Source organism: Pararge aegeria, chromosome 10, assembly GCF_905163445.1.
Source record: "Pararge aegeria chromosome 10, ilParAegt1.1, whole genome shotgun sequence".
NCBI classification, from domain to species: Eukaryota; Metazoa; Arthropoda; class Insecta; order Lepidoptera; family Nymphalidae; genus Pararge; species Pararge aegeria.
The window spans coordinates 9,471,717-9,497,453 of record NC_053189.1 but is presented as its reverse complement, the minus strand read 5'-3'; the positions used below and the strand labels follow the sequence as shown (position 1 = coordinate 9,497,453).

The 25,737-nt window shown below is 34.8% G+C and overlaps 1 protein-coding gene across 1 annotated transcript in view; it reads left to right on the top strand.

Annotated features, from left to right (window-relative positions):
• LOC120626818 (lachesin-like) overlaps positions 1-10,080 on the top strand; it is a gene marked incomplete at its 3' end in the record, with an annotated part of 46,967 nt that extends 36,887 nt beyond the window's left edge. Inside the window, exons 5-8 of the mRNA XM_039894571.1 lie at positions 1,108-1,236; positions 5,740-5,874; positions 7,455-7,607; positions 9,926-10,080. Coding sequence (XP_039750505.1) covers positions 1,108-1,236; positions 5,740-5,874; positions 7,455-7,607; positions 9,926-10,080 — 572 coding nt within the window. The remainder of the gene's footprint in view (positions 1-1,107; positions 1,237-5,739; positions 5,875-7,454; positions 7,608-9,925) is intronic.
• Between the last annotated feature and the right edge of the window lie 15,657 nt (positions 10,081-25,737).

The following is a 25,737-nucleotide window of genomic DNA, read 5'->3' as shown; positions in this document are numbered from 1 at the left end:
TTATTCCATAGCGTTAAGAATTGATTTTATTTGAAAACTTATCTACTGGCTGTTCTGTACATGATGTTGAATTCTAACTAATCGATTTTTATAAAACTTAGCGATATAATACTGGTACTACGGTGGACAATCGGTATGTATATAAAAGTTTATATGAATTACGTGATTCGCACCCAAACATTAAAACCGAACAGAACCATTTCAAATGACTATACACTTAATTTAGTATAGCAGTCCGTTGCTTATCCTTTATTCACATACGATTTAGATATACCTTATATTAAAAAAAACATCTTGACTTGGGTAAACTTAAGTTTAAAATCGTGTATACCGTACCGCTAACGTCATAAATAAGGTTTTAAAGCAAAGCTTTATTTATGAGACCACTAGTTTTGAAGTCGCATACGTATTGCAGTGCTTCCTTCTTTCATACGGATTTCTACGGAAGATTAGCGTCCTGCGTCAGACATTTTAGGAGACATTTTTGTGTGGTAGTGGACCTTTCTATGTCAGAGTTCGTGTGGGGAAATACTACCGGCATGCCTATTTCTGTTGACAAGCAGCATAGCTGTGTTTCAGTCTGAAGGGCGTGATTGATGGCGTAATTACCATCTGATGGTAGCCCGATTCCTGGGTGGTTGGGAAATGGGAGCTATTGTATCATGATCTCATACCGCATTTGATAGTACACAATTGCCTTGTCCATTGGCGGAACAGTATAAAGTACTGACTCTCGTCATCCCCCTTTCCCCTCTTACTCTTAAAATTGAACAACGCTGCGATATGTACGCGATGTTTAGTATAAAAGGGAGTTTATAATTTATAATAACATTTCACTCCCAGCCGTTTTTTATCCCGATTTAGAGCCGAACATTCAATATTGCCCCAGTGAATGTTCGCGGGCTTTTAAGATGGTTCGCACATAACCAAGGCACATGAGAAGACAATGTATATAGTAACAAGATGATACTGAGAATTTATTGACGAACAAACTTACCTCATATTTTCTGATTGGGTTAGGAATCAAACCAGACTTCTTGAAGCTATGAAGAATACTAAGTACTAGGAAACTAGCATCATTGAAGTAATTAATCTTTGATTATTTAGACTCGTCGGTGAATGGTGCGGTGCTGCCCTTAGTGAAGGTATCCAGGCTTCACATGGGGGCGTACCTCTGCATTGCGAGCAACGGGGTGCCACCTTCCGTCAGCAAACGAGTCATGCTCGTTGTACATTGTAAGTAATAGTTGAGAAGAATTGTCACCAAAGGCGCCGAACCAACGGCTCAGTCCGAAGCCTTAGCGCCGGCGAGTTTATTTTAAGAGAATCTAGCCAGCGTTTTTTGGCAACTTGAGACAACACGTAGGCGTGATTGCTCTCAAATATACGCACGCAGTTGCCGCCGACTAAGTTTTCCAACTTGTACGAAAATGCGATGCCACCGACAACAAACCGCCGGCTAAGTCAGCTGTTTTTCTTGTTTGTTCGTTTTGCTTGTGAGATTCTTGTTTAAAGAGATTAAAATTAAATTTAATGTTACAGGAAATTAAGACATACATAGTTTTAAACAATATGTCTCAATTAAGCCCCAAGTGAAAACAATGCAATCCAAACTTACGGTCGTTATAACAATGTGCATCTATACGCGCAATAAAACTTTAAACTATTCACGGTATTCGTAAGATTCCACGCGTACAATTCATTTGATGTTCTAAAATAACATTTACTAGCCATCGCACCAGAAGAGAAAAATCAAATATCATTTTAGGATATCACTCTTTATAACTCTTATATAATACAGTTCTCTCTCTTTATATAGTTTTGCACCTACCCATGCTAAACATCGTTTGGTATTAGGTACTTGCTCTTGATATCAACCATGCTTGATGGAAAGCAATGACGAGATCGCTTGGGTAAAAAATGCCGATTTACTCTTGTCTTGCATTTACTCAATTTATACGTGGCAGAAAAAAGTGATCAGGAGGGCGTTCCACACCTTAGAGGTACTCCTCGAAAAACGTGGAAAGAAAGCATTTCGTACGTGTTTATTAAATATCGACTACAAATGGATGCCACCGCTCACGGCATCTCACTGTTCCGTGGTAGAATGGCGATGAATGAACAAGATCGTGAAGTTCCTAAGACCAGTCATTATATTATGTAAAAACACATTCCGTCGGTGCTGTGAAGTTGTATGAAAATTAATAAACATAAAAACATGTTTTACCCATATGCCAGACTAAGATACCGAAGGGCATTGAGTGGGTGCACGAAATGAGAGCACAAAAATAACTGGGTCACAAAAAAGTTCGGAAAACGCTGCAGTATAGAACTTTAGAAATTGTTTTTCATAAGCGATTTAAACAGATACATAGTAGTTCTTTTGAATAGAAAGTCAAAGAATCTCTTTAAAGTTATCCACACTGCGATTTAAGAATTAAAAAGCTTAAAAATATCATAAATTTTAGTAAAAACATGCTGGCATTCATCATTGTAAGCTCAGCATCTCATCAGCCCATTATGAGCAAAATATAAATTAAGTTCGTGCTTCGCTTACAGTGAAGCATACTATTACCAGTCTTGCCATTTTAATTTAAAATATTTGAAGCTAAGTAAAATTCTTCCTTATGATGCCGAGTATAGCAAAATAGTTAAACGTTAAAATAAAGTTTAAACAATACATATACAAATAGCTACCGAAAATAGAATTCTATGAAGTACTTCACAACAACAAAAAAGATATGTCTTTTTTGACCACATTTATTACTACCGCAATAAATGATAAAGTCAATTTTCTTGTCAAAAAATATGACAAGTTTTTCAGGGATTTTTCTAGGATGCGAGTGTAGAGACTATGTTTTGCGCAAAATTAAAATTAAAAAATCTTAGCAAACCACTTTTGAATATTGTAATATAGATATCGTTTTTACACGATAAAATTGAAACCCATAGCTGATCTGACTGTATTTTTCACGTATATGATATACATTTCCCATATTATATGAGGTAACATTTCCTAGAGTTTGTTGGTAAATCACTTGAGCTTGAGGCGTGTTTTCTCAGAGTAACACTATTAACTGACATTCTTATAGGACATTGATGGACGTGTAAAAATTGCTTTACGGTACATTTAACATTTGAGGTTAAAGAGGCATCGCATTAGCTCTTAAAACTTCTTTTAATATAATAATGTCATAATTCCTTTACGTCTTGTATTCTTGTCTGTATTTGACCGGGATGTGGTTATGTATTGACCAGACCGTGATAATATTACTACAAAACTAGGCGGAAATAATAACTAAGCTATTAGTTATCACGATTACTGTAACTATTAGGTTGAATGGTTTTACAGATGAATTATTTACTTAATTCTTAATTTTTATTATGAATGATAAAAATTCTGTGTCATGCAATTCATTTAGAATTGCGTACATTTGGTATTTTTGTGTATTCTTACTTAGAGATCATAATGATGATATTTATAGGTTTTCAAAGTATTATTTTTATCCTATTTACGTCTTATGGCTGGGCATTAGGCACATAAGAGAGAGGTATTCAAACCTTCTACCAACCATGTCGTTCCCACATCGATGTGACCGATGTAACCGATTAAATATTATTAATAAAATATAATAAGAAGAAATATAGGCGGGTTTCTCCACACCAATGTAGTCCCCAATAGTTCCTCTCTTGATAATGCCTCAAGAGTAACGCGAGTCTAGTATGACATGTCGTTATCATTTTTTATCTTCAAAAGCTAAATAATTTGGAAATCTGATCGTCTAAAATGACCAATAAATCACCTTTTTTTCAACCATCTTCAAAGTACTCAAAGACAAATATGAAAAAGATAACATGATAGAAAGAAAGAGAAACCTAGACGCAGTCTTTCTTAAAATGTTCACGCTAAAAAAAATTTAATCAGCTCATTTTTGGATGAGAAAACAGGGAAATACGAAAAATCGATCTCATAAAAAAAAAATATTGCTAAAATTGGTCTGAGCTGCAGCTGTCCATATCGCAGTCTACGGGGCAAGACAGGCTAAGCGCGACGGCAATAGTTTTTTCAAATATCTATTCATCAAATTTGTCGCAGCTATCCATCGTATTAACGTGCTCTCCGAGATGAGGACATCGCCAAGTGCCTAATTTGGACTGGGAGTTACTAAGAAATTCTTGAAACCATACCCAACTCCTAACAATTTTAAACCCGACATATTGAAAATGCTAACACTACACAAATAAAGTAGTAAGTAGTAAGTCTAAATACAAACAACAAAAATAATTTTAAACTGAAGTATTACAGTTAAGCAAACTATAAACAACTGTTGGCATGTTATTATCTATGCTAAAAGGAAAGTAATAGCCTATTAAAATCATACCGTAGGGCAAAGGCCTCTTCTACTAACAAGAGGGATCAACTTCAACCACCCCATTCCGTTGCGGATTGGCGAACGAATTTTTGAAAGTCTTTGTGGTTTTTTTTTCTCAATAAATGAGTTAAGTAGAAAAGTAAAGTATATTTAAGATTTGAACCTTTAATAACAGTCTTTAGTATTAAGGGCCATTAGTACGGCATCGTTAAGCTTGAAGACTTTTAATATTTAAAAAAAATATTCAAATTTTACAAAATCCAACTTTGCCTGCGGCTTTTATGGAATTCAGTAGGTAGCAAACGGCTTAAATTATTTCTTCTCTCGTTTAATAAATTATTTGTAAATAAAAGCGCACAATGATAACCGCTTATTTATTATATAGGAGTTCCCGAGTTTGATCCGGGGAAATTTGGAAATTTATGATTTCTTAACTTTCTCTGGCGAGAGAGAGGTTTTTGCCAAGTGCGACGTAGACGTACCGCCGAGCAATTCAGCGACCCGGTACGTCCTATTAGGGGTACGGGTGTAGTATAACTGCCAAGTTAGCCCGCAACCATCTCTGCGGCTACATACCACCAGGTGAGATAGAAGTCAAGGGCTAACTAGTATTTGAAAGAAAACGGTTATATTACCGTTAAATTAATAAGCATCATCAAAGCAAGTGTGCCACTAGACCTCAACGTGGCTTTCCATCAGGCATGAGTCTTCAAAAGAACGATTAAGATAGTCGCACAAAACTAAAATATTTGTAACAAAAAAGAAATCATAATAATAGATAGCAGGACTGGATAAATATACTAGCACTCATATAAATCAAAAATTTGTTTATTCCAAGCATAAACCGATGTTACAGTTTGACTTTATTGATCGTAAAGTATGTGGCGTCAAGGATTAAGTTTTATTTCGAGAGTAGATTCGGATTACTTTACAGTTTTTTTCTCTGCTCTCTGCTTAAAAGTAGAAACTTATAACATGGATTAGAGTTAATTACAGCGGCGTAGTGGGAACAATTCCTTTTATCATCATCTTCAAAGCTCTACAGCCCTGGGTTGGCCTTGTTCTGGTCAAGCAAATTTCTCTATTCGAGGTGGTCAGACGCTGCTTCTGTCCAGCTCCGAACTCCCAAATTCCTCTCAACTCCATCACTCGACCGATCCCTAGATCGTCATCGGCCTCTACACCCCTCCAATTTGCCGTCCATCAACTTCATTAGGGCTCTCGTGCCTTAAAGCTGTTACGTCAACCTTGTGCTGTGGAAGTTGTTGGTTGAGCAACTTAAGTCCACTAAGAACAATTCCTCCACTATGTATATATTTATTATATTAATAAGGAAATAGATGTTAATAATTAACGTTGTTCACAGTTCCACCGATAATGACAATACAAAATCAGTTGGTGGGAGCAATGGAAGGTGACACTGTGCATCTTGACTGCCATTCGGAAGCCTTCCCTAGATCTATTAACTATTGGACGATAAATGGCCAAATAATATCACAAAGTAAGTATCACATATTATTGGGCCATCTTACGTTTAATTCACAGCTTTCCAAAAACCTGTGAATCGTTTTCATGTTTATTGATTTATAGGTACTTACATTGTGCGATGTAAAATGGATGATAGTATAGGGGTTAATACTTCGGCCTTCTTTTTGTGGGGCCGAGTTTGATCCTCGACACACAGCCCCCAACTATTCCTTATTATGTGTGTTCTTTACTTATGCAATGAAATATCAGTTGTTTTTACGGTGAAGCAAAAAATGGTGAGGAAACCTGCACGCCTCAGAGTTCTCGGTAATCGAGTTCACAAAGGCATGTGAAGTCTACATTCTGCATTTTGCCAGCGTGATGGACTATGTCCTAAGAACTTCTCCTACTGATATGAGTTCCATTCCCTGTTGTAGGTCTGCAATGGGATGATAATGATAACTAGAGTGTGACCTACATACCTACATACCTACAGGGTACATACCTCGGTTGTACAGTTAAACGTGGTACCACGGTGCTGGAGCGGCGATCACGCACTTGAAAACGCTGCGTTGGTAGACCCCAACACAGACAGATAGGACACAACACAGACAACAGGGACAAATATCATCAAGTTAGTCGTTAGGAGCTAAATGCAAGCGTCACGAAGCTATGAAGTGTGGAAATATCTACAAATAACCAGTAGTAGATCGGTCCAATGCATCGGGTTAAAACAACGATCAACACATCATGTCTCCCTTGGTCTATAATCATCCCACTACTGAGCACAGACCTTCTGTCTCAGAAGAGACTCTCGAGCATAGGACCCACCACGCTGCGGCAATGCGAGCTGATGGGCTTTAACAACTTTTATACAAGTTATTGATGATAGCCGGGACTGACGGTTTAACGTGCTCTCCGAGGCGAGAGAGAAATTCGCAATGTCGACCACATTGCAAATTTCTTACTCTTTACATACTTTAACAGAAAAACCAAATACCTAACATGTTTTGGCCTAATCTGCGATTCGATCAGGATCTTGTGTAGAAACTTAAACATGCTAACCGCTAGACCAACGCGGCAGATAACAATTATTACGATAATCCGTTGTCTGCTAAATCTGTTCATGGTGGACAGATGTGGATCTATCATATGATTAGAATGTTTATTGGTTAAATTTATGACAAAACTGTTAAAAGCTTTAGCAATCGTGAACCGTCCGTTGCGTTTGTGAAAAAAACCGGGGGTTATACAAGTAAATATAACTTCACCTACTGTATCTCGTGAAAAATATAAGAGCTAAAAATAACCTTTTTCAAACAAAATAGTCCTTCAATTTTTTTCCAATGAACTACACCCCGGATCGTCCAAAGAGATTCCAATTAAATTCCTTTTTCTGCCGTTTTCAATGGCTGTGGGAGCGAGCGCTGTGCTATGAAATTCAAAAGGGCTAGAACTTAGCAGTAAAGCAATTGATTGCCTATTTATACCGACATAATTAATTATTCACCCTTTTTTATTAATTAAAGTATATGAGTTCAAATAAACCAATGCGTTACGACGATTATAAAATATGTATTTTATTCTTAACGGTTTACATATCTTATTTTGCAGCGGACAAAAAGTTTGAGGTCACGGCCGTAGAAAGAGGCTACGAAGTGGACATGAGGCTAAAAATAAAGAAAGTGGGACGTAATACCTTCGGCACATACAGTTGCATATCAAAAAACTCCCTCGGCGATACTGATGGGACTATTAAATTGTATTGTAAGTAATTACTTATATACCATTATTATAAGTAAGGTAAATAAACCCTTTATTTATCCTCTAAGCGTAAGCCGTTGATTGTAACCTCTTAGGGTAATAATTTATGATGCTGGCTACGAGTCGTAAGTAAGTAAACTATGCAACCTAACTAGGGCTTAAATGTTAGGTGTATGTCAATTACATTAAACCCGTACACGAAATCCCGGCAACTGTGGTTCCACGTATAATTTGAGTACCTTCAAGGCTAGAGTAAATAGGCTTTTTCCAGGCAAGCGTGCTCCAACCTAGACCTCATCATTGCTTTCTAACGGGCATGATTGTCGTCAAGCGCTGGCCTATCGTTAATAAAAAAAAAATAGGTTTCTACGCGACATCTACCGGAACGTTTACGCACGTCTCTGTCGCAGTGGCGTGCACTCCATACATGCACAGAAGCAATGCATACCCTAACATTGGTATATAACTCGTATAGGATGAGAATTTGTGCCGTTTTATGCAATTTTCCTGGTGTATGTATACCCTGGTAAGAAACCCAGTGCACGCCACTGCTCTGTCGGTAGGGTGGTAACTAGCCACATATAAATTCCCAAATCACTCCTTCCGAGAATCGAACCCAGGACGGAAGTAGCGTGCTAAGCTTTTAGGGATATGCAGTTATATTCAATCCCTAATCGGTTCCTGCGCGACATCATAACAGAATGCTTAATTACTCGGTGGAACGACTTTGTCAGATTGGTTATTATAATAAACCTGACAAGAGCAGAGAAAATTCAGGATTGTATTTAGTAAGTAACCAATGTTCTCCGGCTGGCAAGCAGAGACCTTCCGCTTATAAGACCCTACCCGTCTACGCCAGGAAAGTCGTAACTTTTTTTTTCGAAATAATTGACTGACGAGATGACCCACCAAATGGTAACTGGGAAACCATCGCAAATATACAGAGCAACACTCACAGGGCATGGAAAGAGCATGTCCTGCAACATGCCGCCCCGTGTCCATCGATTTGAAGCGTAGGTGTATAGCCCCATGTGCCCGTAACTACACCGGCAACCATGCCCTTCAGACTGGAACACATCATTGCAACAATGCTGCTTAGCGACAAAAATAAGCATGGCCATACGTCCTCAGACGAGCTTTGTTACAAAAAGCTCTACTATTCGCTATCTCGTCTGACATTTAGCTTAAGCTTGTAGCGTACATGACTTGATTGATATGTAATGTCAACTAATAATATACGAGTGCATATTCTAGGCGAGCGTCGTTTTTCTTTAGCTACATCATCCAACAGATGTTGCTGCAGTCAAGTGCCAGTCTACAAGTATAAATATAAATTGAAGAAAAACCTTGTGATAAAGTCTGTTGCGCTAGTGAAGTCGTCATTGTGAAATAAAAATGTGTACTGTAGTCTGGAAACATTGTTTGAAAACATTTAATCATATACATATTGTCAACACCAATGACAGCAGCACGATTTAGCTGATGGTGTGGACTAACTGAATGTTTGTGAATAGATAGTGTGAAAAGTGCTTAATTCTATTATTCTATATTGTTTATGATCAAAGTTTAAATACCAAAATTAGAATTGAATTCGTCCGCTGCAATATTTGGTCGTTTATTCTTTTTCCTAGTATCTGTAATTTTTGAGGACCTGCTGATCGGATTCGCGTGTGCTGGTTCAAATAACCAACACATACAATTAAAATTTAAGCCTGATTTGCTTTAATCCACCACTATCCGACCAATTTGTATAGTGTGTATATATATATATTTTATTTATTTTTATTTTTATGTATATTGTATATATATTTTTTTGCTACTGGTATTTGTTCCGGATAAAAGGTTCCCTTTATTCGTCCCCAAAATGCAAGCTATACAAGAGACTAATTTCATCAAAATTAGTTCACCTGAACATAGGTAACAAATACACCAACTTTCGCATTTATACTGTAAATAAGAATTTTTGTATCATGGATCTCCAAAGTGACACCTGCTTCTATCCAATAAACTATTCATAAAGTTAAATTACCTAATATTAACAAAAGTATTAAACTTTTGTGAGAGTGACATGATGCACGTTACGTAAGTTTGCATCATGCAATTTAATGTTTTTAAAACAATGATTAACTTCTGTGTAGGAACAGCGAAAGACGCCAATTATTACTTTATACTCGTAGTTTTAAAAATACGCCTGGTATTGCTGTAATTCGTAAAAAATGCTTTGTTGATATTACGCTGTAATAGCCCAAGGAAATAAAATAAAAGCAATAAAATGGAACGTAAACTTTATCACCCCGGATTAAAATATTGTTTTATTACAGCTCTCTCTGGTAAATACGAGGAGATGCAATACAACGAAGTAGATGGAAACTTCGAAGAAACTCTTATTGTAAGCGAGTTGGAAGCGTTGAAACGGAGCTCTGCCAGTATACTCGCGCCAGTACTATCTCCAGTACTAGACATTATTGCCATATTATTATTATTATTATTATAAAGCTACTTTGTATATACAAAATATATTGTTACAGTAATCTTTTTGACGTTGTTTCAATTTAGTTCCTACCATTTTTAAGACTCCCTAGTACCTTGAGTGTTTATAAACTTGAAAGCTTCTTTTTATAGCGTTCGTTAATTATTTGAAAGGTTTTTTATTGAAAAACTTTTGAGTCACAAGGTTTTGATAAAGAGGTTACAAAGTCTATATTTAATATTTGGGTCAAAAGACATTTTATTCATAAATATTTACTTTAATTAATTACACTTAAAATACTTTTAGTACCAAGCCCGATGAGACATTTAGGGAGCCATCCAACGTCGACGCTATCAGCGATTCAGTAGCTCGATTCGTTAATTTACTTATAAAACAAGACTGGTACAGTAAAATACAGGAAAACAACTTAACATATAATTGAGAATGATAAAGCCGAAAACTTTGGTGTACTTTCAAAGTTAAATATGAAAGTGCCTAAAACTAAGTGGCAACGAAAATATTTATAAAGGCGACCCACCTAACACACCAGAATGCATTAATAATGGATGTCAAACCTTTAATAACATCCTGTTTTGGGAACGCAAACTTATTTACACCATCACTTCTTCTTTGCTACACAAAAACTAATTTTACTTAGTAAAATCTTTGAATCTGCATTTCATCACCATCCCCAGATCACAGAAATAAAGAATGCCTTTGTCATTGGATCTTAATCTTAGATATACGTTAATGTTAGCGGTTAACCTTATGTTACTCTTTTGTTATCAAGTTTAAGCCTACTATTTTTTGTTAATAATCAGTGATAGTGGTTAGGCCTTCCGCCTCCCTTTCGGAGACCGAGTTTGATTCCGCCAAAACATTCTTACTTTTAAGCCATTTTAATGTCACTTGCTTTAGCGGTGAAGAAAAACATTGTCAGGAAATATGCATGCCTGAGAGTTCTCCATAACGTTTTGCAAGGCGTGTGAAGTCTGCCAATCCGCAATTGGCCAGCGTGGTGGACTACAGCCTAAACCCTTCTCATTCTTAGAAGAGAACCGTGCCCTTTAGTGGGCTGGTAATGGTTTGATGATGATGATTTTCGATTAAGTTAAATTAGAGTGGAAAAATATATTAAATACATTTTATAAGATCAGAAGTAAGAGGTCTTTCTCTTTAGTATTCAATATTGCCGATTAAAGTTGTGACAGGTCATGCACTTGGTATCCTAAACCTTTTATGTATAATATTTGTCCCTAGCGGTCGATCCGAACACCTGCGCCGCTATGCCAAGGATGTAAAATAAAACATGAGCTCAAAGTTGGCTACGTAAGCTGCAAAGGAATTTCACAAACATGAATATATCTATATCTTTATTGCGATAAGCGAGGCTTCGGCTTACTTTGTCCGTTTGTCTTTTTGACTTTCTGTTTGTTTGTCAAAGCTCTGTTACTTCTGGATTCGGGAATATAATTTCTTCAAAAATACACATGTAGATGACAGGTAAAAAACTATGAAAATTGATCTTTTTTTAAATATAACTTGGAATAAACCTAGTTAGTTTAAAAAACATTGTGCATGTCTTTCATTTCTACAGACAGAGTTCAAATAAATACAACTAAGCTCGGAAGCTTCCTGGCGCTATTTCTCTTCAGTACTGGCTTGATATTTGGACTCTTGGATCAGTTTTGTGACACTGTATTAAGAAAATATTTGGTATCATGTGGTCATTGTCCCAAAGTTCGGTACTCTCTTTAAGTAGCATAGTGGCGATACCAGACTGTGTTTTGGATATATCATGCAGGTCGTGTCCTGACCGTTTTATATTTTATGTCCCTAGTGGGCGAGCTTAGCACCTGCGTCCTTTTACTGCGAACCGAAAGTTTATATGCAAAATTTAAGGTAAAATCCGCACACCGTTATTTTCAGCTGTGGTAATTAAATGATAGAAGTGAAAAGTATAAATTGTACATGCTAATCGAAGCATAAAAAACAGAGTCATTTATCCGTAAGTATAATTACTGTATTGCAAAATCTTTTGATCAATTGGAGTTAATACAGTCATCCTTATCGATAGGGATAAGTAGGGAAAGGACTACAAAAGCTAAATTTAATTTTCGTCCTCAAGCCTTTTTGATTTTGGTTTGGATTGATTTATAATTTCTATTGATAATAACCACAGACCTATTCTTCATTCAAACGAAGATAACATTTCGATACGAAGGCTTATTAAAGAAATAAAAGTAAATAGATAATTTCTTTGTGAAAAAGTTAGTCAACATTACAATTCCATATAACACAGTACGGTACATATTAGATGACCACAAGCATGTACTGCGATAAAAGCTATAGTATTTTTTTCCACAATTCTATCCTGTAGGGAACTCTTGCATCCTGTAGGGAAACGAATTGCGACATCAATTCGCGAAAAAAATATCTTTGATTTTACACAAATTTTTCACTGTAAGTTAAATTCGCGAAGAATATTGTGCAGCACGAAGTTTCATACAGTAAGCAAATCCATTCGCAGTTGGGTAAAATTGCGTACGCGGAATATAGATAGCGAGACGAAAATCGAGCGGACGTTTTTCGCAATACGGGCTAGCTCTAGATGAGTACCTAAAACAGACTACCCCATGTTCAGCCATGTTGTGTTACCCCCATGTCAAAGCTAAGACAGAATACGCAACGGATGCCATCTTAAATTCAATAGAACGTTTGCTCCTAGGAGGCAGATTAATTTCACTTTAGACACATCTTGACATGGGTATCAAAATTTTCCCTAAGGTATAAAATGGAAGTATTTGCTGAGTAGAATATCAAAATTAGGATACATGAAAAGGAAATGATGGTCATACTTATCTGGTAAGCCTAAATAGGTACTGGAACATGAATGTATCTAAACTCACTTTAACCCTGAACCGGAGTCACGGCAACAGCTCAACGTCTTGCAATTTTGCACATAGATCGTACAAGCGACAAATATTGGAAACCCAAGGTGTTGGAATGGCGACTCCAGGTCGCAAATCTTAGTGTTCGTTGACACCCTAGTATGTGGACAGACAATATCAAAGAGATCAACAGAATTGTTTTTGCTAAATTATGTTTTAACTGGCTTTTGTCAGCTTCTACTTTCCCGTTTATGACGGTTTTATCGAAATCCCATCTGAGCCGTTAGTTTTCCTGGGATATAAAGTGCCCTATGTCTCTGTCTTTTCAACTTACTCTTTGCCAAAAAAAAAACATTATTTGCTTAGTTAGGAAGTAAAAGAAGAACACAACCAAACATACGACAATATCATTTATTTATTTAAAATATAAAAATTAAGCTTAATTTGCTATACTCCTATATTTTTTATAATATATCATGGATTTCCGCAAAGTAACTGTAAAGTGAGGAGTAACAGAACGCGATATCTATAAAACCAAATTTCAAATACATTCCAGATAAAACCCATTAATGGACATTTAAGCATGAAATCGACGATAATTGAAATTACTTTTAATAACACTTCAACAAATTTATAACTCATTAACGTCACGATTTTAATTTCACGAGGCGGTACGTGTTAATAATTATTATGTTGAACTCTTGCTTATTTTCCCAGATCTTATACTGGTATTTTGTGGTTATAATATTGGCCTTTAACTTATTATAATGAAATGAATTTTGACACGCTATTATTAATTGTATTAAGAACAATATATTCTGCTGACATCTATAGCCTTTATAATATTGAGATCTCTTTTTTATGCGTTTAAAACGTTTACCGGCTTGGTAAACGTTTAGCGAGTAGCCATGAATTTGGTACCTTTAAATAAAACGTATATTGTTGCTAATTCTGTTGTGTAGTCTAAAAATACTTTCCGTTTCTATTATGAATATTACGAAAAAGACAGCAGAACTCTTAAACATGACAATTTCGTTTCTTAAAGATTTAAGCTTTCCTTCGCATAATCCATGTTTGTAATAACAAATTCTGGTACAAAATTAATAAATAAATAAATGGGCACTAATTTTTGAAAAAAATCTGCCTCTTGAAGGGATCTCTCCTCAGACCTTTTTTTTTGACACAGCAAAATAAAAGTCTTTACTAAAGGTTTACTAAAGGTTTATTTGTAAATATTTATAAATTTGTAGTAATATTTCCGATATACTTGCTGACTTAAACCTCTTTCAGTTGTAATTATTTACAAGTGAAAAGAGAATACATTAAAAAGTTCGTTTATAAAATAAAGAGGTTAAGAACTAAAAGAAATGGTTTAGCCAAGAGTATTATAGCTTACAAGTTTTTAGATTTATTTTAATTAGATTTATAATATCAAACAACATTGGGATTTACATACGAGTACATGCATTTTCCAGACTATTTGACGTATTTAAAGATTAAAAATATACAAAGCACTAACTAAAAAGTGGTGGTCACCTATCGATTGTTAAAAAAAACGTATTTGAAAATAAACCTTCAAAAGTAGTGGTAGTAATATTGGTTTTGTCTGCTCAACCAGAACTTTAAATCACTACCAAAATATGTATAAAATCTTCCTGAACCTGCTACATAAAAATAATTAACTATCTTAATCCATTTAACGAGTAAAATACACAGTTTTATTATCGTTGAATGTCGACAGCCTCTTTAATCTTTCCGATATCCAGTTACCGTAAGCAATATACAAAATAATTATAGTTTAGTACGCTATTGTTAAAAAGACTAGACTTTTTGACATTCTACAATTAAGAAATTTAAAAGCAGCAGATCAATTTATTTAGTACCAATTCGAATGCAGAAAGAAACTTTAAATTTGAATTTTATTGTGTCACTGCATCATTCCGCTTACACCCAATATAGGATGCTCAAACATTTTTTTTGTTTATTATATATTTTCAATTAATGAAAACATAATAAATTCAAAATTCATTTATTTCAAGTAGGCCTAATATAAGCACTTTTGAAACGTCAATGCTGTCTGTGTGTAGTGACTCTACCACCGGTTCGGAAGGCAGATTCTACCGAGAAGAAGCCGGCAAGAAACTCAGCAGTTGCTCTTTTCCAAAATTAACAATTTACATTTTACATTTCAAAATTCATTTTTCTATCTTGTGAGAGATGAAAGCGGAGCCGGATGCTTCCAAGCAACCTTGTCATTAAGAAATTCATCAATTGTATAATAACCTCGCTGTAATAAATGTGTTTTAACACATTCTTTAAACTTATGCATTGGTAGGTCCAAAATTACCTTAGGAATCATATTATAAAAGCGTATACTCAGTCCCACAAATGACTTCTGCACCTTTCGCAGACGATATGCAGATGTCACTAATTTATGACCATTTCTTGTAAGTCGACTGTTTATATCCACTTTTTGTTTATAAAGACTAATATGTTGTCTTACAAATAGTATATTGTTATAAATATATTGTGAGGCTATTTCTTTAAATTTTTCACGGAGGGATTCACGTGATTTAAGTTTATATATTGACCGTACAGCTCTTTTCTGCAATATGAATATAGTTTCAATATCAGCAGCTTTGCCCCATAATAAGATCCCGTAAGACATCACACTATGAAAGTACGCAAAGTAAACAAGTCTTGCTGTTTCTACGTCAGTAATCTGTCTAATTTTCTTAACGGCGTAGGCAGCCGAGCTTAGTTTACCTGCTAGTGTATCTATATGGGTACCCCACTGAAGCTTACAATCTAAGGTCATGCCCAGAAAAACTGTGGAATCTTCCATTTTTAGTGATTCTCCATTTATTATTATATTTTTATTAACTTTCTTTACATTTGGTATAATAAATTCCACACACAATATAACTGGATCACTGTTTTATGACAAAAAAAAGTCACCTTATTTAAGTCGAATGACATAATGTTAGTTGTTGTGTGTTCCTTGAGAACTTGCCTGTGTTGCCTGGTTGTGTGCGCTTAGATTTTTTTAACTAAACCAAAAAAGCATTTTTATGTAAACGTGATGGAGACATATAACATTTTAGTAAATATTGAATAGTTACTGAGGGACACCTCGGTTAACTAGAGCGAGTAGGGGTATAAATGATTTATGGGAAGCTAGCCGAGACATAGAACCCCAAACGTGATCAACGATATTTTGAATCATATTTTTTACAACCTGATTCACCCCGGGTTCGCGTGGTTGGCCTAACCTATAATACGAGCATACAAACCTTCTCAAAGAGACACCCGTTTTATTTATGACACGTATGAATAAATTCTATAGGTACTTTTTTAGGTTTTTTTTTAGAATTTTGTAGTTAATAAAGAATTTAGATTAAAAGTTAATGTGAGCAATGAGGCAATAAAGCGTATATTTTCTGATCCCCATCTATACAAAAGGTACATAACTCGAAAACCGATGGATGTTGGGGTTCGAAAGTGCTGGCTTTCGGAAGCTACAGCACAGAAATGCTGCTTTGCGGCAAAATTAGGCCCTGCTACCCTGGACGAGCTTAGCCACGGAAAACTCTACTACTACAGGATGTTAAGTAGTATACATTTTGTGTATAAATAATATGACTTATTGACAAAGAATTATGGCAATTACAATCAATATACGGTGACTAGCAAGTCTCGACACATCTTTTGTCATCTTAAACCTTCAATTTATCCATCCAGCGCGCTAGTTTCGTCATAAGCCGGAACCGAAAAAGGTAGGTAGAGAGGGTAAGTAGAATACGGATTACTTTGAAAACAATTAAAGATATTGGCAGATTGCTAGACAATTTCAAAATTCTTTGAGTCTAAAATATAGTATCATTCGAAATTCACAATTTATTCAGTTTGCGATTTAATAAATGCATACTACCTATGAAGAGTTATATGCAGGTCCGAAAGTTTTTATTATAAAAATTTATTTCGCCTCATTGAACTTATCGTAAACAAGACGCTGTGACTTCACACGCCCAACAAATATTTCAAACTAACTCAAGTGTAACTTCTCGCAGTTGAGACGTGGAAATAATTTATGTGCCCAAACAGGGCCGTAGTCCATGAAATGAAACAGTATTCAGAACCCCGTTATTATGCCATCAACTAAGATATATAATTATTGAGCATATCAAAGTGCCGTAAGTTAGTCCCTCTGTTTATGAACTTGCATATGAACATTTACAGAGGGACTAACTTACAGCTGCCTTATATCTTTGAAAAAGGAAGAGGTTTTATGTTCATATTTATTTACATCACGTTCATGTTTGTGCACCCATTTCTGCGACAACTGCAAACGGACTTTGACAACTCTTCTCTTGGTTTAAAGTATCCACTACCGAGGTGTTCACCAAGACTGGTTCTGATAAGGGGATGCCCTGGAAAACGAGAAAAACGTGTATGCCCATATCGGTATCAAACCCGGGAACTCCCATTTATGGGACCACAATACTCATCACTGCGCCAGGAGGTCGAAGAACACATTTTAATAGCGACTAAGCGAGTCAACTTGTCTATACCCTAAAGGATGTTGTCGATAACTTCTTGCAGCAATACAATCAAATTCAAATTTAAAGCGAGATAATCATAGCTTGTCATAAAACTTCGAAAGTGTGACTTGATGGACCAAGCAGATGGCCCATCTGACCGTGAGTGGAATACCATAGACTTTAAACAGTGCAGGGTAGTCAAGGAACGCGTCCTACAATCTGTGTCCACAAACCTGATGCGTATGTGTTAATTCTCAAGGTGCCTTTTATGGCAGAATTAAGCATGGCACTAATACTTTCCCGGACGAGCACTGTCACACAAAGCTCTACCACTAATAAAGTAACTACCGCAGCTACAGCATCGAGATACACGCGTAAGCATGGACAATCGTTTGTATGGATGCAGAAGCTAAGCTGATTAGATATTATGCGATGCTCTAGCGGTCAGCTTGTTAAATAACTACTATATGGAAAAAATTATTCTGATTAGTCGTGCCGTTAAAGTAATTAAAGCATCCTTATCTTAGCCTAGCTACTTCGCTGTGTTATTAGTCTATCTTTTTCTGGAGAAAGGATAATTATTAGAAGAAAGCGTTACTTTGCGGAATTTCATTATATATCGTAAAAATGAAGAAAATAAAAATCACTTGTTTGCTGGATAATCTGTATGGTTTAGTTTATAATTTCTTTAATCTTTACACTCTACACCAAACAGATCTTCGGTTAACAGATGTTGAATTATTCATTATAAGTCAACATCTCCTGAGGATGCTTTGGTTTACTCCGAAACGTGTGTAGAGCGAAGATCGGATCGGAAGATCTGATTGGTGTGGAGTATGAAGATTGAAGAAATTAGAAATTACACCATACAGATTCTCCTGCTTTTCGCGGAGTACAGCATATTAAGCTTAATTTTCATAATAGAAAGGATAATTCATAAAATGTTCGATGCTTGGTAAGCACAAAATCTTTTTGTTAATTAGTCAAAAGTAAGCAGTCGCCACAAAAAGGCAGGTAAGCGGATTTTGCGTTTATCCCATTATTCTCCCCCTGATATCGTCTCGCACAAAGAAAATTGAGGACCTTTAACATTTTAAATATAAAATAACTTTAATATAATCTAATGTCAATACTAGGACTCCGTTTGTTAGGTTTTATATATATACTTGTAGTGCTAAAGTGTTAAGCTTAAGTTAAGATAAACTTTATTGTTCAAGAAAGTACATATATTTCGTAGTAAGTATATCACGAAAAACAATATAATGTCGATTTAGTGGAGCTCGAGTCCGAAGCGAACCTTTCGAGTCAGATCCTATATTTTGTAAGATATTTCATATGATAAACCCCAGCATGATCGCTATTTTATAGCGGTACTTTCAGCCTCAAGGTTAACATGCCTGTACAACGTCTAAAATCTACCTCGGGCCTATGATCAACCCTTCCAAGACTAATGCTTTACGTTTATAGTTTAAAATGTAGATAAAATTTTTAGACTTTAGTTGGATTTCGTAATATGAGGTTTTGATAACCTGATCGCGTTTGTGAAAAAATCATTCATCTCAGTATCAAAGTATTTAATAGTCGTTCGGACATCTTCCTTTTAATAGCTGTGACGAAAGAAGACTACAAATTGTGGCTCATTGCACCTGTATTTACACAAACTTCCCACGTAGAAACCACAAACTGCCTTGTTTAAATAAGTTTAGGAAAAAAGTTACTTCGTATTTTATATAGAGTTCGTGGACGATTAAGCTTCGCTCGGCGCATTTTTTTTGGATAATAGTATTTTTTCGTTGAAGATAACCTTGCAAAGCAAAACTACCAATGAATACCAATGTAATGAATACCAATTACTTGATATTACCATTTTCGGGATAAGTGAGACGAAAAGTGTAAGAATATGAACTGCAGTAATTTAAATTAAAAATCACAAATGCACTTAATTTAATTAGATTAAATTTTTGCCTTTTGTACTATGTTTTTCAGGAAAGATACCTGTTTAAATAATAATTCCAAGATAAACGAAACATCATCAGTCTATCATCCATATGGTTTGATGTAAATATATAATGATATTTTTCTATAAATATATAAGAAGTCTAAAATTTAATACCTGTGCTTTTTAAAAGTATACCGTGCTATTGCCAGGTGTAAATCGGTTTAATTGACAACCTATTTTTTATTAATTGAATAACGAATACTTTAATTATAAATAAAAATGTAGTAAAAGGAAAATATAAGTTCAAGATTTTAACTAAGATTTTCGTGGTTAATCAACATTTTATTAAATATAGTTCAACGGGTACATACCACGATAATCTTTGGCAACTGGGTCGAAATATCGACAAATCCAAAATATTATCGTGGTATGTACCCGTTTAACTATATTTTAAAAAAACATAAGTTCAATAATCCAGTTCCTATCAATATATAATAATTTTAAATATATTTCAAATAAAAACAAACAACAATAATTTATAAACCAAACTATTTCTAAGAGAATTTTCCATTTATAGACATTGGTACAAATAAAATAAGCTTACAATGTTTATAACTAATATACACATATAATATAAACATAAGTGCAAAATCTTGTTATATACATAAATAAAAGGTATAATAACATTAATACGGACACTGCTCTCCAAATAAGAGCAGAACATTGTATATTAGGTACACTGAAAATATCTTTGTATAAATGATATCACAGATAAACTCGAACAATCCACGTTTATCTAATGAAATGTCATATTTAGAGCAAAACTAAGCCAAGGTTATATAAACGTATCAAGTTCACAATCCGCTAATCTATAAGCCACACACGTAATACTACGTGACTTTAGAATTCCGAGTTAACGCTCATTTTCGTAAGTTAAGAGCCCTGAGAGAATTTAGTAACTATACTGACGTTAATGATCCATATCTATACTTCTACATTAATATTATAAAGAAGAATGTTTTTTTTTTGTTTGTGGTGAATTTGTAATCAATAAACATTAAAATTATTGGACCAATTTTGCGCCAATCGGCTGTCAAATGATTGATCCAGTGTAACAAAAATAAGGTCTTACACTTACATTTTACAACTGTGCTTATAATATATATTATACTATTATAAATATAATATATACGACGACATATATACAGCTTTACCTGCAGATTATTTCATTGTGAAGAATACGAGGATTTTTTTAAGCTAGAATTTTTTCCTTTCCAAATTAAGTATACAATCGAGATCTGGACAGATTTCACGAAGATATAATATGCCGTAGTCGTTTATTTGAATAAGTTTTTCAAATAAGATGAAAAATATGTACCTAAACAAATATTATTTATCCGCAAACAAGTACTAACAGCGGACGAAGATAAATTACAAAACGACAGATTAAACAAAACGACAATTAATAGGAACGCGTAAATTCATTAACACCGGACCTTCCAAGAGTTCGAGCTATGTACAAAATAATTACGTTTTATGAAGATATCGTCTCGAAATAGAGACAAGGACGAACGGAAGCTAATAAAAACGATTTTCAATTAGAGGAAATCCGCTTTCCGCGACGTTTCACTGTTCAGTGCTTAAACTTATAAAATAAAACGATAAGTATAGCTCTCAGACCGATTCATATCGAAATTAAATTAAAATTGGTAGCGTTATCAAGAACATTATTTATAGAAATAATATTAGAGCGCGATCTCACTCTCTCAATATTATGTACTGTAACTAAATAATCTCTAAATATAAAGTGTCCTACGTATCCGATAGAAGCAGGCGTTACTTTGCGGAAATCCATAATATATCGTGAAATTTAAGCTTAAGTTGCTGTACTCCGCGAACAGCAAGAGAATCAGTATGGTGTTATTTATAATTTTTTCAATCCGTATAGTCCGAAATTATAAATTACACCATACAGATTCTCCTGGATATAATCTTAAAATTGCATTGGAAAACTGCGACAAGCAGCCAAAGTAAAAAGTTTGGATATGAAGTTCAAAATCAACAACCCATAAAACATCAGAAACATTAACAAACCATAGTTATTCAAGTAAATATTTAAATCTGAGTCAGATAAAAAAGGAACTAAATAAATTTCTGCACACCTCGGTAAAAATATCGTCTTCAAGTGTCTCTAATACTAAATATTTCAGATCACGAACAGCGTAATCCTGTCTGATTCAAACCGATCCTTTCCTTGTGCTCTTTTGAATGCATCTGAGCCGTATCCTCAGGGAGCGATCGTATTCTTCATACCTTTTTATTATATTTTATTATACGTGAATAACTTTGAGATAGTAGCAGTTTATGGAGGCATTTTAAGCTTACCGCTACATTTTGTATTATAAAATAGCTAAGACTCTGTAGTAAAATTCCCGAAAGAGGTAAAACATTTGGGTACTGATCGAAAAACAAGTTATTTATTTTGTAAGGCCTTTGAATATTTGGATACAAGTATTCTTAACATCGCTACTCCTCAAAAGTCATCAGAAGTACCCACGAAGATATAACAATAATTATTATATACAGCTTAGTTGAACTAGAATCACATTTGCGTCACTAAAGCTTATCACTTTAAAATTAGGTTGGCTAGTCGAAAATAGGAGACCTAACTAAATTAACTAACATTCTGCCACCATAAATTGCAATGTTGCCGGCGCCGGCTTTATCGTACAGCATTTAACTTTGAGCTTTATTTTCTCGAGGTCAGTAGGGATTTCGCATAAGAAATACTGTACTTTAATTAAAATTATATCCATTATGTGTCACGATAATAACGTTTCTATGAAGCTGAACGTTTAAATTATTGTTACAGCTGCCGGAAGTTGAACTAAAAATTCTAAAAGTGCGACTATGTAAAAATGCTGACAAAGGTAATTAGAAACACGTTATATTTTTTTTGATATATATATATATATATAGTAAAGGAACAGGTTTGTATTGAAGTCGGCGTGACTGTGTCACCAGTCTCTCTTTAGGTGTGTCAAATAAACTCAGATTCAGAGTTTAAATATATGAATTGAGGCAACAAGAAAAACCGGAGATAGCATCGCATATGGAATATTAATAGCAAAGTCAAGGGGCATCTTCCAGACATTGTGAAGGGATGTTTCCTACGTCCTCAGTACGAGTTTCCGCACCCCCAAAGCGCTAAACCGAATTAAAAAATACGTTAGTATGGATTTGGATTGGATTAGATTAGGTACGACTTTTATATATGACAACCCATTTTCATGTCATCTCTTAGCCGATTTGCGTGTTTATTTGTTTAATCTTAAATAGGGTACAGGTAGAATTGAATTTCGTTCAGTAGTTTTTAATACCTTCTTCATTCAATATTATAAAACGAAGTCCCCCGCCGCGTTTGTCTGGCTGTCTGGGCGCGAAAAACTGAAAAAAAATCATAATTTTTTTTTAATTATTTATGGTTATTATTGGCTGAAATATAACGATGATTGTTAAAGATGTCATACCGACTTGAAGATTTACTGGTGTACGCCGTGAAAAAAAGAGTCCGCGAGGCTTTATATCTAACTGTTATGGTTAAGTCACAATCACAGCTTTTTTTATAATTTGTCAATTAAAACACGGGTACAATAAAAATATGGTCACATTCCTATCATGATAGTAATCCTTCACAGTTTCAAAACTATGTAAAGGTATAGTTAATTAATACTATATTCAAACGGAGCGGTGTCGAAGTGGCGATAGCCTAGTGGGTAAGGCTTTGGTTTTCCTTTCGTGGAGACCGAGCAATCCCGGCACGCACAACTGACTTTTTCGAGATATGTGCGTTTTTAACTTAAGCGATATAATATCACATTCTTTAAACGGTGAAGGAAAACATCGCGTGGAAACCTGCATGCCTAAGAGTTCTCCATAGGCGTGCGATGTCTACCAATCCGCACTTGGCCAGCGTGGTACGTGTAGAGTCCGGCCTAAACCCTTATCATTCTGAGAAGAGACTCGTGCCCCGTAGTGGGCCGGTAATGATGATGATGATGATGATGATGATATTAGAACGTAGTATGCGGATTATTTTAAACTGAAAGGTTATCGTTTCGTATAGTCAAAAATATTCGATATTTGCGAAGTCTATAATCTCGTGCTAAGGGTAATGCTCAACTCAACTAAGATAACAACCGTCACGTGCCCTCTGTAGACCTTTTGAGTGACAAATTTACATTCGAATCGCAACCTAAGCATCTGCGGACTCTGGGTATCTATGACACAGATGCTCCACAAAACAGTAGTTCTGTTTAGCATTTGAAATAATATATGATCAGATAAGATAAGATAGAGAAGTTGTTTGAACCAAACTAAGTTAGATAGCTAAATCTATAAATATAAAGATGAATTGCTGTTCGTCTCTCTAAAAGTCGAGAAAGGCTGGACCGATTTGAATAATTTTGCTTGAAATGTTCGCCAAAGTCCAGGGAAGTTTTAAACGGTGAGAAAAATACTAATATACATAATTATCTATGTCGTCGTGCGTGTGTTTATCACCTTGATTAGTAGCTGCATCGATCTTGATAAACTTTTGTGTGTGTATTTTAGTTTGTAAAAAATATGGTGGCGCTGCTTTACCATTGCAGTCAGGGCAATATTATTTACATCATTATGAGTTTTATGTTTATATTAAGTATATATTAGGGCTATCAGTAGTAAAAAAAAACTAAAGGTCGTATTTATATGTGTACGAAACGACATCACACATTCACATTAATAAAGTAGAGTGAATATATAACTCTGCTAATGACCACGATCACCACAAACTCTTACAATTCTGTAATAAAAAAGATAAATATAAATTGAACAATCTACTGAATCAACATCGCCTATTATTTCATCCTTTATATTAAATATAGAATAGTCTCTCTATTCGTACACATAATATTTTCATCAATCAAACGTAGCACGAATATCTGTCTTATAAGCTCCTTTTCCGCATATTTAATTATTCTTGCCCAATATTTCAAACGAAGTAAGAAAGATTTTATCTGGAGAGAATCATCTGTAAGAGGATTTACGTAATTAAATCGAAGACAGATAGCATTACAAAAAATAATTTCTTCTTTTTAAATAAACGTTCTCTTTCAATTATTATCGAAGTCTTATTCCCCTATTGGACATAGCTGTGTTCGAAAGGTTGTCGGCAAGTACTTAGTTAGGTTAGGTTATTATACAAAAAAATATTGTACTAGGATTTTTTTATGTCGTTCGGTGACGGCGGTGCAGAATATAGTTGTCACCATGCCTCCTCTACTAGCTGGTGTCGATTTTCGTCAGCTTTGACGATTTCTACCAGTTAACTCCTACCGGAAGCTGCAAGCTTCCTAGCTGCAAAAACATGAAGATTACTTCTTTCATAATGTTCCCCTTATAATCTGCGAATAATTTGCTTTTTTTATATTCATAATCAAGTTGATTAATCATTACAGGTACTAGTAGTAACATAATATAATTCAATGGTAACAATATTTATTTCATATATACCTACTGTGTTTTTTGGTTGAGACTCCTATCTCTAGTTGCAGACTTAAGCTTGATCCAGGATTAATTAGGATTGGTCAATGATAGGGTATTTTTACCGGGAGTCCAGAGATCTACCTACAACGAAAATTGATTTAGGCCAATATACCGTACATAAAGTACCATAGATATTATCACGCAGGCATTTGTTAGTAAAGCACTTTATTGTCTAGTTAGGTAGTATTTCCAAGTTCCATGTATGATTCTATCATGCATATTAAATTTGCAGCGTGGAAAATAGAAACTTTAAATGTTAGTTTTTGAATCAAGAAAGATTTGACCGTGCATCTCGGTGGAACTCTCAACTTAAGTTTTAGAAGCTTTTGTTCTCGATTTGTTAAACGTATTGTATATTAAGTAACTTATTTCAGTTTCAGTCGAATAATCGAAAGAGCTGTTCAAGTCAAGTAAAGAGTGTTCTGCGCGCTATACGGTTATAAACTTCAAATATTTGCAAAAGTAAATACGAATAGGTACAATTATTTTTATTAATATAAATTAAGCTGAATTTAAATTTCGTAGTTCATTTTTTGTGTTGAATGAAAAATGTCGTGTCATTAATTCAAAGCGTCCGATATTTATTTTCTGGTTAATTATTACCCGAAAAGTTAATAGTAGAGACGTAATGGTAAAATATAAATAAAAATTTACTAGGTTCTTTCACAAATGAATTGGAAGCCTAACTTGCCATAGATGATGATAG